Here is a 12,676-nt window from a genome sequence, read left to right as displayed (position 1 = left end):
GCATGGTAGCCACTAGCCCCATGTAACTATCGACTACTTGAAATGTGGCTATGCAACTGAGAAACTGAATTTTCAATTTTATTCACTTTAATTAATTTAAATACAAATAGCCACAAGTGGCTGGTAGCTACTCTGTTAGACTGTATAGGTCTAGACACCAAACTGAAGGTCCCCCACTCCAGTTGGCTCAGTTTTCTGAGGTGAGTGTGAATGAGAGTTGAAGGGTATAAAACCGTCCTGGTGGCCATCATGACATGGTGGCCAGACCACTCAACTCCACCAATTTCTAGCTCTGTGACCCCAAAACCGGAACCAAGACTCTGCGTCTGTTACCTTCATGCGTGCCCTTGTGATAATGATGCCTCATTCACAGACTTGTCGTAAGCAGTGAGCTTATGAGCCTACAGGGGCTGCTTGCATTGTAAAGTGCCCAACGAGTGGAAGGCACACATTCATTCATTCACTATTTAATTAATTACATTATTCTGCCCTCAAAAAATAAATTTTAAAGGTACTGACAGTGATACATCAACTACAGGACAGCATTTAAACAGAATGGTGAAGGAGTAAAAACAAATGATTGCAGGGACATGAAATACACCTCACAAAAGATAATTTAAAGATGTAGAGTGAGAAAAGAGCAGCTTTCTAGAAGCCGAAGTAATGAAAGAAGAAACCTGGTTAGCAGGGAAATTTCTGATATCAGTAAGTTAAAATTTGAGCATGTGCTGTGGAGAAATTTTTGACATAAAGACAAAGCAGTGATCACTTTCCTGGATCTTACAGGGGAGTAATTGGTGTAATCCTTATAAACAATGTCTGTAGCAGCATCACTTGAGCTGACACAATGATGAGCTGCTTAGGGTCAATATTTACTGTATGTGACTTTGATCCTGGTTCTAACAGTGCCTCTTCTCCATCGAGGGGGTTTGATCTATTTGTACAAATAACTTAGAAGTTGGGGTCTTGCATGGGAACATAAATCTTTAGTATTAGCTCTATAAAAAGAATTGTCTTTAAGAACAGTGGTATCCACCCCAAACAAAGCATGAAAGTGCAAGGTGATTCACTGAGTTTAAAGCTGGGTGAGAAGCAACCTCCAGTTAAATATCCTTTGGTGGTTAGGAAACTTTCATGAAACATAAGGGGGAGGGGAAACATCCTTGTAGACTCTAAGAATTTTAGCTCTGAAAAGGATATCAGAATATTTTTTCAGGAGAAATTTGAGATCTGGAGAAATGGAGTAATGTTCCCAAGGTTAAACAGGTAAGTGAAAGAGCAATGGCCAGATGTAGTCTCCTATTTTCTGATTTGTACAACAGATTTGTACAATGGATGGCCTTTTCCATATTTTTGGTTAATATCGGTTTCTCAGATGATATAATTTACACTGTTGTAACATCCAAGGTATACAAACCATTTTCAAATATGCATTCTAATTTGCTAACAACTAACTTGCTAATTCTCTAGCTAACCAATTTGTTTAGTAACATAAATATCGAATAAGAAATAACCCCATGTTTATCTCAAGATCATGTTTATCTGAGGGCTAATGTGCTCAGCTCTATTAGCGAATAGATCTCTACGTAAACTCTCATCCAGTTACGAGACATACTAATTAGGAAGAGCCATTGGCCTATAGCTAACATTTTTTCCATCAGTTACTACTTAAATGGTAGTCACAATATTTCTGGCTTTTTGACATTCTACAATAAGGTCCTTAATCTAAATCAATGCAACAGAAATTTGACAATGATGTTATTCAGATAATTGGCCTAGAAGAGAAAATATGTGAAAGAAGCTTTGAAAAGATTAAAGTGCTATACAAATGAGACGTATTTCTTTCTTCTTATTTTTCTCTAAGGAATCTTATGAATGTTTTCATTTTAAAACAGATAATGGAAGATTGCAATGCAGACTATGGCAAATTTGGGATGTCAGATTCAAACATCGTAATAAAACCAGGACCAAAAGCCAGTTGGGTATGATTTGCTTTTTTTTTTTTAATCATTTTTTTAAATTTATTTTCAGCATAACAGTATTCATTGTTTTTTTAAACTCAAATGGTTTTTTTCTCCTTGAAATTGGTAAATTTCTCCTGACTTGCACGTATTTTTATATTCCTATTATTTTGCCTTCTCCTAACAGTATGCATAGGTTTGCTCATTCCTTCATTCCTGAATATGTCTTTTAATTTATTCAACAAACACTCATGAGTGCCTATGTGTGCTAGAGCACTATGCTATGTGCTAAAGGACAGAGTGAATTCAGAGCTAGACGTGTTGGCCTCTGTGTTGGAGGAATACATGGGTGGGTAGAAAAATCCATATAGGTGCAAATAAGTGCAAGACAATGTGTCAAGTGCTATAATAAAGGCTGAAGAAAGAGCTACATGTGTCCAGAGGTGGGAGTGAATACTGTTTCTGAGAGAGAGAGAAGCATCACAAATGAAGTGACCTGTTAACTTTGCCTGGAAGATAATTAGGATTTCCCCAGGCAGCCATGGGGAAGGGCCCTGCAGACCAGACAATTTGATGAGAGAATCACCTTAGAGACAGGCAGAAAAGTATCAATGTTGTGACAAATACACCACTTTGTTATGTCCCTGGGTTCACTGCAGAGCAAACCCTGTTGGTGTGCACCTGCTAAATTTCACTTATAGGCATCTTAAGCTCCCCTTTCTTGGTGCTCTCGCAGAGTCCTGTGGAAGCCATAGCCATCTTGCGCCAGTTTCCATTCTCCTCAAGTCTGCAGAGGATGTCTGTGGTCACTCAGGTGGCCGGGGAGGATCACTTCCATGTCTACATGAAGGGTGCCCCAGAAATGCTGGCCAAGTTCTGCAAGCCTGAAACAGGTACTCATTTAACTGACCCTGTTCTCTTTTAGGAGGTAAAATATTTTAGAAATCCAAATACATAAAACACACAAGTCTAAATCAATGAATACATCTGATAAGGCAGAGGCGAGAATTTCAAGGCAGAAAGGCAGAGAGTAAATATCTGACTTCGGTCCATCCAGAAAAGTCCAACCACAATGGGGTATCAGGGAAGGACATATGAAGCAGCCACCAGGAGCCAAAACAGGAAGCTATATAAGGGTCTCCAGAAGGGCAAGAATGAGGAGCATGCACTGGGAACCAATGGGACAGGTCTGGACCCTGCACTCATCCTGCAGCTGGGGTGCTCCGCCCGCCCCCCTCTGGGGGCTGACACTATGTAAGCGCTTGTGCAGATCAATGGAAGGAGAATATAGACAAGATAAATCTCTTACCAAAAAAAGTGATTGGAGTAAATTAGATGGTATTAGAGCAATGTAATTGATCATTTTCATAGCAATTTCATCTTTCTGGGACAGATTTTGAGTTGATTTGTATTGTTTCTTAGGCTTATAAATATATGCGCCCTCTAAGCGGCAGCCCAGATTTGTAAGAATATTGTTGCATTCAAATGAGTTCATTTGGATAAAATTGGTCTTTTTCTCCTGATTTTCATCTATATTCTCCTTATGATTGCTGATAACCATCAACTTGTGCACACAATTCTAGATTTGGCAAATGATTGCTTTAACTTCTGCCTCCTATTTAGAGCCATTTTTACCTTGGAAGCAGCCCCTTTTTTCTGACTTTGGTCTTTCTCAGAGCTCCCATTACCTCTATCACTCTATCCTTCACAGACTGATGTCCTATATTTTGCTTTTTAATTTTTTTTTCCCTCACAGATACAAGTGAGTATCTTCTTGAAATTCTAACCAATGACTATTGCCCTTGTTCTACTGTGAGGGTTTGGGCCTGTCATTTCTCACCTCTCATCCTTCTGGTAGAACTTTCAATTTTTCTTATTGTTCTTATCTCAGATCTTTGACATAGGCTAATAAGTCTACAGTGTTTTCTCCCCCTGTATTTAAGAAAGAGAGAGAGCCAGGATCTTCTTCAATCCCCACCTCCTGGAACATTTTAGAACTACAGAAAGTCTGAGCTGAATGGGGACATAGAGTTCCGTATCCCCTCATTCTATGGATGGGGAAATTAAAGTATAGAAGAGAGATCTAACAAGCCCAAGGTCAGAGATCTAGTTAGTGGTAGTGTGGAGACTAAAAATTAGGTGTTTTGTTACCTAAGCCACAATGTACTTCCATTATGCTGTGCTTCTTTCTAATACCCTTATAGGCATTCTACAAACCATAAAGATTTTATAAGTATTTTAACAGTAGTTATGACTACCATGCCAAAATACACAAATGTTAGCATTGTATCATCTGTCATCTAAAGCAGGGATTGGCAAGCTTTTCTGCAAAGAGCCAGGTAGAAAATATTTTAGGTTTTGCAGGCCACATGGTATTGTCTCAACCACTCAACTCTGCCATTGTGACTCCAAAGTAGTCATAGATGGTAAACAAATGGGCATGGATGCATTTCAATAAAACTTTATTTTAAAAAACAAGTAATGGGCCGGGTTTGGCTAGTAGTTTGCTGACTTCTAGTCTAGAGGATTGGCTGTTTCCCTTGTTTTACCCAGGTAGACTCAGTCCTGAGGCCTGTCCTTATTAAACCTAGCCAGGGGATTTGACACCCAGTTGATGACCAGTGTAGCTTTGGCATTCATTTCTGTCAGAATAATAAGATCACATTGATGAAGTTGTTTGTGGATTTTAGTTGGAGCTTTAGTTTTTCTATTAAAGTGTTTTCTGGAGTTTTAAAACAAGGCACAGTGCCTGGATCCCAGAGTCTTGTTTAGGAGCTGGGTAGCCTTCAATGTGACCTTACACTTACCTCTTTCCTCTCACCTGACAGTACCCAAGGATTTCCCACAGAAACTGAGGAATTATACAGTACAAGGCTTCCGTGTTATTGCCCTTGCCCATAAAGACTTGAAGATGGAGAAGCTTTCAGAATTACAGAATTTAGCCCGGTAAGGAACTCAGAAATCAGCACTAGAGCAGGCTCTGTGTTCATCAAGTAAGTGAATGCTGGAGACAGACAGGGCAGCTCAAATCACAGGGAAGCCTCCTGGAGATGGAGACTCATCTCCTCCAATCTCCTAATTTAGAGATAGGTGACTCTAAGCCACACTGGGGAAGACTTGCTGAGGTCACAATGCTGGTTGGAGGTAGAACAAGGATGGCAGTCCAGATCTCCTGACTCCCAGATGTCAGTGAGCTATCTCTGCCCTACATTCCAACATCCCATCAAAAATAACCGACCCTCCTTCAGCCTTGGAACATTATGTGGCTGACTCACTGGGGTCCCATCTCCTTGAAAGAAGGAGACAATGGGCACTGTGATGGACCTCCAGCATCCTTCAGACCTGGCTTCTTCCAGGGCTCAATAGTATATCTCCCTCAGTTCTGGAGAGATAGTGAGTGCAAGTTGAGTTATATGAAATAGAATTCAGTATTCTTCATTACATTAAGGGTATAAATCATCCTCATTAGAGGATAATCTGCAGATTCATTTTTTTTCTTTTAATGTTTCTCAGTTTTTAAAGGTTATTTTTGAATTGTCTAAGACAAAGGAATAGTGAAATACTGTGGAACATTGAATAACAAATTATCTATGCATTATTATCTTTGATTTTGTGTTGCTGATAGAAAGACCCTCATTTATATTCAATTAACACCTTTTCATAAGATGTGGATATCCTTGGTTCAGTGTAACTATTTGCAACCTATGACCATCTGCTATAATGGAATCATTGTCTCTTCTTTACGCTGTGTCTATTTCCCTCATCTCTAAAGTGTAGGATTGGATGATCTTCAAGGAGACTTTCAACCATGACATTTTAATCTTCTAAATAGAATTGCAAAGATCATTTTGAAATAAATGAATGGAACTGTCAGATTTAATATTCAAGGTGTTAGCTATTCTTAAGCAAGCATGAAGACCCATTACACACAGGATTTTGTAATTTTTCAAGACAAAACAATTTTAATAACAAAAGCTAGGGTTATGTGTGAAAAAAAAAGTTGATGTATTTAGACAAGGAGGATAGCCATCACCCAGCTGCCACATACTAGTACAGCTGTGATGCTCTCATTTAAAAGTAACTAGTGAGATAGCTATTATTATAAATATAACAAAATAAGAAAGTGATGATACAATGTGCTAGATTTCCAACTTTTCATATTTTCATAGAGAATATCAACCCCCTATTATGCTTCTTAAAATTTAGTTACTATTTTCAAACAGAAAAAAAGGAAAAGTGTTTTGAGTTTTAGCACAATCAAATTATATTTAGCAAAGTTTCCCAATCAGGAAAATCAAAAGCTTCTTTAAAAAATGGTATCATAAATGGGAAGTAGAAGAGTTTCTTTTTTTTTTAAGGAAAAAAAAAGAAAAGCAAACTAGAAAACAGACGCAGTACTTTTTCAAAATTCCCTCTTTCATTGGTTTAGCAAATTTCTATTGAGCTTGACTCTGTGTGATACTCTTCAGGACATGGAAAATTCAGAAGTGAATAAAACAAAATCTTTGCCCTCAGAAGCTTGTATCCTAATTAGGGGAGATAGATAATAATGCCATTTTACATGGAGTGATCAGCAAGTCCTCTGAGGAGGTGACATTTGAACAGAGAAATGCATAAAGTAGGGGAGCAATGCATGTGGATATCTGGAGGAAGAGCACTGCAGGCAATAGGAAGAGTGGTACAAGTGCTGACACAGGATCTTGCTGAGAATGTTGCAGAGTAACAAGAGGCCTCAGTGCCTGAATTGGTGAAAGACAGAAGAGTCATAAAATAGAGATCAAAAACAGAATAAACTGGTGAGAAGATTTCTGGATATTTCTTTTAGTTCTAAGTAATTAGAAAATATTAGTCCAATCTGTAATAGAGGCTCATGAAGTTAAATGATGGGAATTTAGCACAATCTATATTAGATAGATCTTCTTTTATAATATTCTCCTGAGGTCACTAAGGCATGATTCATATCTATTTATCTGAGTATTCCCCAAAGTGCCTACTATTTGGTCTAAAACAGAGTAGTTATTTGGTGAATGGACTTTTGAATGAAGATGTAGTAACTTGCTCTCCACTCCAGAGAGAAGTTTCTTCACCATGTTCCCATCTAAGTTTGAGTTATATTTTTCACCAGGACATCCAACTCTGATCTTTCTCTTTCTCATGTGTTTACTTCCTCTCCCTCCCAGTTCTACCAACATGATAGAAAAGAAACAATATCAAAGAAAACTAGACAAGCGATAAGTACAGATGAGAGATTTCTGTACGTTTCTGTAAGATGTGAAGTAGGTGGTGGGGGAGAGGCAGCTGAATCAGCAGATGGAAGAAGTATAGTCTACACCACACCAGAAAGAGAGATGGCAGGAGAGGGAAGTTGCTTCACCCTGTGGAAGCTGAGAGGCTGTGACTCAGCTCTGTCATATACTGTGGAAGATGGAAGTGGGACAGGACCCAACATCAGGGTTGACTGACCATAATCTCCCTCTCCTTCTTCAAACTTAACTCCTCTCTGGACAGAAAAAGAAACAATGCAAGATTAAGAAAGAGATCTTGGTCCCACATTTACTTTTTAAAAGGTCTCCTTTCCTGAGGAGTTGTCCCACATAATGAATGCAACCCAGTTAGATTCCAAGCTTCCAATTTCAAACTCTGAAAACTTTTCAAATGTTTGGCTGATGTCATGTATTTTCTGGAGGTTACAGATGGAGGTTGAAATGAATGATTCCATATTCAACTATTACCATAGTATTTTATATGCAGTACATACTTAATCAATGTCTAAAATAATTACAAGGTCAAAAAAGTTCTTTGAAATAAATAAATATATATATATGATTAATATGACATGTATATATGATTAACAAAAGGTTTTGAAAACAACAAAAGAGTTGTTAGATAAGCACATTAAAAACAAAATTTTTAAAAACAACAAAAGTGTTGTAGATAAGCACATTGTTTTTAAAAATGAAGTTGAAACTGGGAGAAGTTGCTAAAAGATATAGAAGTGCTTTCCTCTGGGAAGCTGAAGGGGAGAGGGTGTCTGGAGACAGGGACTACTGGTTTTCATCGCAAGCTTTGGGTTCTTTCTTTCCAATTTTTAAAAACATATGAATGTGTTACATTGATAAAACTTAGAAAAAAAATTTTTAAATGAAGAAATAAAGTTCAATTGTCAAAACTACATAAATAAACTTTAAAATTGATTTTCTCCTGAATCCAAAGAGAGAAAGCAGAGTCAGAGTTGACATTTCTGGGACTTCTCATAATGGAGAATCGCTTGAAAAAGGAAACCAAACCAGTCTTGAAGGAACTGAGTGAAGCCCGTATCAGGATGGTGATGATTACTGGTGTGTGTTTCTGGAGGCCTGAAACATTCAATGTATCCCAGGAATCAGAAAAGACCATGTGAGCTGAGGGGGTTCAGGTGGCTAAGATAGAAGGAAAAATGCTTAGCTGTCATTTGTTATCTTGGGCTCCCATTACCCGGGCATAAGTGCAGTAGCCCTAATATGACCATATATTTTGGTGGCAGGGACCATACTTCATACTCTATGTCTCATGTCCCCTCTCCCTACCCGGGCTTGGCACAATGCTAGTCAGCTCACAGTAAATGTTTAAACATAAGAATAGATATGTGATCACCAGGAACCTTAGTGAGACTTCTGTGTAAAGGTGTAAAGACTCTACTGGACTGTCCTTCAGGGCTGTGGAGCAGGCAGTCATATGCTGATCTAATCCAAGCGTGGCGCAGCTTTCAGTGTTCTGTTCTCTGTTTGACAGCAATCCGGATCCCCAAGATGGTTCCATGCTATCAGAGTGGGCCCATGTTACCTTCAACCACTCAGGGCTGTCAGTCTCCTGAGATCTGTCATAAATTGCCTAACCGTATCTTTCTTCAGTCCTGCATGTTTTGGGAATTTGCAATGTTCTGGACATGATGTTATTATGGGAGGGAGATGCAGACATAGTTTTTGACCACTAGGGACAGACAAGCTTGGGCAAGAGATGCTGCCCAAGTGGTTATAAATTTATAACAAGTGGTTATAAAACAAGGCAGAAAAAGGGAAATGCCCCCAAAGAGCACCAGCAATGTAGTATGGACACTCAGAAGAGGCAGAGCTCAATTCTGGCTGCTGAGAGATTAATACAGAAGCAAGCTCACTCTCTTTGTCATCTAGGTGACAACCTTCAAACAGCTATTACTGTGGCAAAGAATTCTGAAATGATTCCTAGAGGAAGCCAAGTGATCCTTGTTGAAGCCAATGAACCAGAAGATTTTGTTCCTGCCTCTGTGACTTGGCAACTGGTCGAGAACCAAGAGAATGGCCTGGGGAAGAATGTGAGCAAATGTTAGAAGGCCCCTTGGTGGTCTGCCCTGATGGCATATAGCCCTGGTCCCAGCAACCTTCTCTCACCATTAGAAGTCACCACGGTCAAAACCCCTTACAGCTGTCCAGAGTTCTGCCATTTGCAAAGCATTTAGCATTTCCACTAGCACGTCTCAGCCCTGGCTGTGCAAAGAAATCACCTGGAAGAGTTTTTAAGCTTCCAGTGCCAAGGCTTTATTGATTAAATCCAAATCTCTGTGTTGGGAACTTGCAGCAGCCCTTTTCTCCCCAAGATTCTGATATGCAATCGTGGCTGGGAACCAATAATTTACATCCATAGTTCCCATTTGATTTTCACAGTTAGCTTATACAGTTGACAAAATGTTCATTTTGTAAATGAAAAAACTGAGGCCCAGCAAGGTAAGCTTACCCAAGACACACAACTGGCAAGTTGCAGAGTAGGAAATAAAATTTAAGTCTGTCTGATTGCACCCAGAACCATGGGCATTTAGATTGTGCTGTGCCTGTGACATGAAGTTAACAGGTGTTGGGCTTCTCTAGATAGCAAGTTTCTTATGCTTTTGTGAAGAAAATGAGCTGCAGCCTGACATCCCATCCCTAAGCGTAATGCCTCTGCCTACATGTGAGTTCAAGGAGGTGGTTCTTCAGATGGCAAATTACAAAAATGCTCCCTTCCTTGAGACTGACCAGCCCTTTGGATTGTTAAGTGTAGAGTAGGCCTTGTTCAGTATACAAACTGCACAACTGTATAGAGTGACTTTGCCCTTACTTGGCTGGAACCCCTTTGCATTGGCTGTAAAAGATGGCAGCTCTCTATATGTTTTGCAGATTTCTGGTGCTTATTTCCTTGCAAACTCACTTGCTTCTGTTTCAACACATGTTGCCTCAATTGCACTGTGTGATAAAACTCAAGTCTTCATTAGTTGTTTTTTTTTTTTTTTTAGAGATCAGTCTGCATTAATTTTTAACAAATAGTCCATTCACACTATCCATTCACCTGTGTAATATCTTTAGTGAATTTTTAGTCGTTGCTGGGAGAAGTCACATCACAGTCTCAGGCTTTTTCCTCCTCCCTGGCTCCCCACCACACTTTTCTTCTCCAGTTTTTCAGTGAAAATAAGAGGAATTCTGTCTTTACCTCATGTAGAATTCTTTAAGCATATCCTTTATTGGCTGCTTTGCATCGGGGAATGGAAAGGGAGGGCTCTATCACTTTGCCTCCTAATTCAGTACATCAAAATATTTTTCTTCCTAAAACAATGCTTTTCCTCAGATGGATCCCTCTAATGAAAAAAAATGTTCTCACCTTTTATACCATTTGAACTCAGAGTCCTACACTAATGTAAAGACCTCAAGAAGTGTTGCATTAAAGAGCATGATCAGCGGGGCACCTGGGTGGCTCAGATCGTTAAGCATCTGCCTTCGGCTCAGGTCATGATCTCCAGGGTTGTGGGATCAAGCCCCATATTGGGCTCCCTGTTCAGTGGAGAGTCAGCTTCCCCCTCTCCCTTTTCTCCTGCTCATGTTCTCTCTCTCTGTCTCAAATGAACAAATAAAATTCTTAAAAAAAAATAAAAAGCATAATCAGCTGTGGTTATGATGAATGTATATGCATTCACTGGGAGCTCTTTTTTGAAGTTGAGCCAGGTGGGACACATTGACATACAGAGGGCAGGAGAGAAGGGTTTCAGCAAAGGAGTCGAACTGGTGCAATGACACCTAGGGTATACAAGAGATGCTGGCCACTGTGAAGGAATGTGTCACCTGTTGAGGTGGGGAGAAGGCAGGTGCTATCAGGAATTAGGCTCCAAAGAAGGAGTCTGCCTTTTTTACAGAAAAGATATTGGGGCATGATGTGTGAATGAATGAATGAATAGTAAAAGATCTTAGAAAATTAAAGACTGCATGAAGAGGAGAAGAAAGAGAAGGGAAGAATGTTTTTGTTCTTCCTTGGAATCGCTAAGTGATACCTTGGAAGAATTTCCTCAGTAGACCGATAGCGCATGTATTATCTCCTGGGACAGAATCCCAAGCATTATGTTGTCATGTCTCATATGTTCATATAATTTGGGGAGGGCATTGTAAGCATCTTCTTCATCTGTATCTACGTTCCATGGACAATTACACATTATGTATTTGCTGGTCCTCCCACTGTTACATAATTTAAACATACTTCCTTCTATAAAACATAGGAAAGCAGAAACATTCCCTGAGAACCCATGTGAAAACCATCCTCTTTTGAATTTAGGAAACATACCTTAACATTGGGAGCAGTTCAGTGCCTGATGGAGCAAGAGGGAGCTGTTACCATTTTGCAATGAGTGGGAAATCATACCAAGTGATATTTCAGCATTTCAACAGCTTGCTTCCAAAAGTAAGTACTGGTGAAATGAAGTGTTTTGTTTTGCCTCAAATTAGTGAGTCAAAAAAGAAGAGAGTAGTGAAGGTGATAATTAGTGAGGTTGTCTCAGATTTGGGGAATATACACCCCCAAAGGGGCACTGTCCCTTCAGGAGTTCCCCAGACCTACCTGGTCCCACATATGCACATGACCCCTTCTTCAGAGTCTGAGCTCTGGTCCAGCTCCTCACCCCCATGGCCAACCCAACCTCACGCTTCCTCCATCTCTCCCTCCCTAGCAGGGAGAACCTCCAAATAGTTCCAAATGTGCTGCCTGTTTTGTGGGTCAGCCTCTCTCGAAAAGCCACCAACTCAATGTCAGGCTGAGCTCTATTCCCCGTCCTGTCTGGGTTCTTAAATTATAGCAGCAGGAAACAAAGGCTTCATGGTTTATTTTCAAAATCATTTGTTATCTTGTCCTCTGTGTGTCTATTTAAAAATAGTGCTGTGCAGGGTTGTGCTGTCAGTGTGAAGGAGATAAGTGTGAAGCACAAGCTGAGGGCAGCAACCATCTGTTAGCAGTTTCTTGAAAATTCTGTCGCCTTACCAGTCAAGGACCATTGATTCTCAACCCCAGAGGCTTCTAGAAAGCTGTTAGTGTAGTTCCTCTTTGAGGAGATGGGGCAGCTGAGACTCAGAGAGGTTAGGTCCCTTGTGGAAGGTTTGCCGGGCTAGTTGGACGAGAGCGGAGAACAGAACCTTGGTTCTCTACTCCTCATCTGTTGTTTTTCCTCTACCTATACTGCAGTTGTGGAGATGGTGTTTAGTAGAAAGAACTGTATTTCCTTAAGCATTTTCATCTCATCTGCTCTGCTGCTTTCCAGTTATTAACTCAAGGTTATCCCATTTCAGAAAAATGGCCTGGAAGAAAGACATAAAGTCGTGATGGGGGATGAAAGTGAAAGCTGAAAAGTAAAGCACTGAGTCCCCTTTCTCCCTGTCCTGACATTTGTGCTAATGACACACCTCCCAAGG

At 39.9% G+C, this 12,676-nt stretch overlaps 1 protein-coding gene across 1 annotated transcript in view; it reads left to right on the top strand.

Annotated features, from left to right (window-relative positions):
• Nucleotides 1-12,676, top strand: part of LOC116862723 (probable cation-transporting ATPase 13A5) — a gene marked incomplete at its 5' end in the record, with an annotated part of 82,814 nt that overhangs the window by 39,080 nt on the left and 31,058 nt on the right. Inside the window, 6 exons of the mRNA XM_032850092.1 lie at nt 1,896-1,982; nt 2,698-2,854; nt 4,790-4,907; nt 8,175-8,299; nt 9,131-9,291; nt 11,550-11,675. Coding sequence (XP_032705983.1) covers nt 1,896-1,982; nt 2,698-2,854; nt 4,790-4,907; nt 8,175-8,299; nt 9,131-9,291; nt 11,550-11,675 — 774 coding nt within the window. The remainder of the gene's footprint in view (nt 1-1,895; nt 1,983-2,697; nt 2,855-4,789; nt 4,908-8,174; nt 8,300-9,130; nt 9,292-11,549; nt 11,676-12,676) is intronic.

This window comes from Lontra canadensis, unplaced genomic scaffold (genome assembly GCF_010015895.1).
Source record: "Lontra canadensis isolate GAN:19392208 unplaced genomic scaffold, GSC_riverotter_1.0 scaffold309, whole genome shotgun sequence".
NCBI classification, from domain to species: domain Eukaryota; kingdom Metazoa; phylum Chordata; class Mammalia; order Carnivora; family Mustelidae; genus Lontra; species Lontra canadensis.
Note: the sequence above shows the minus strand (reverse complement) of the source record. Positions and strands in the feature narration are given on the sequence as shown.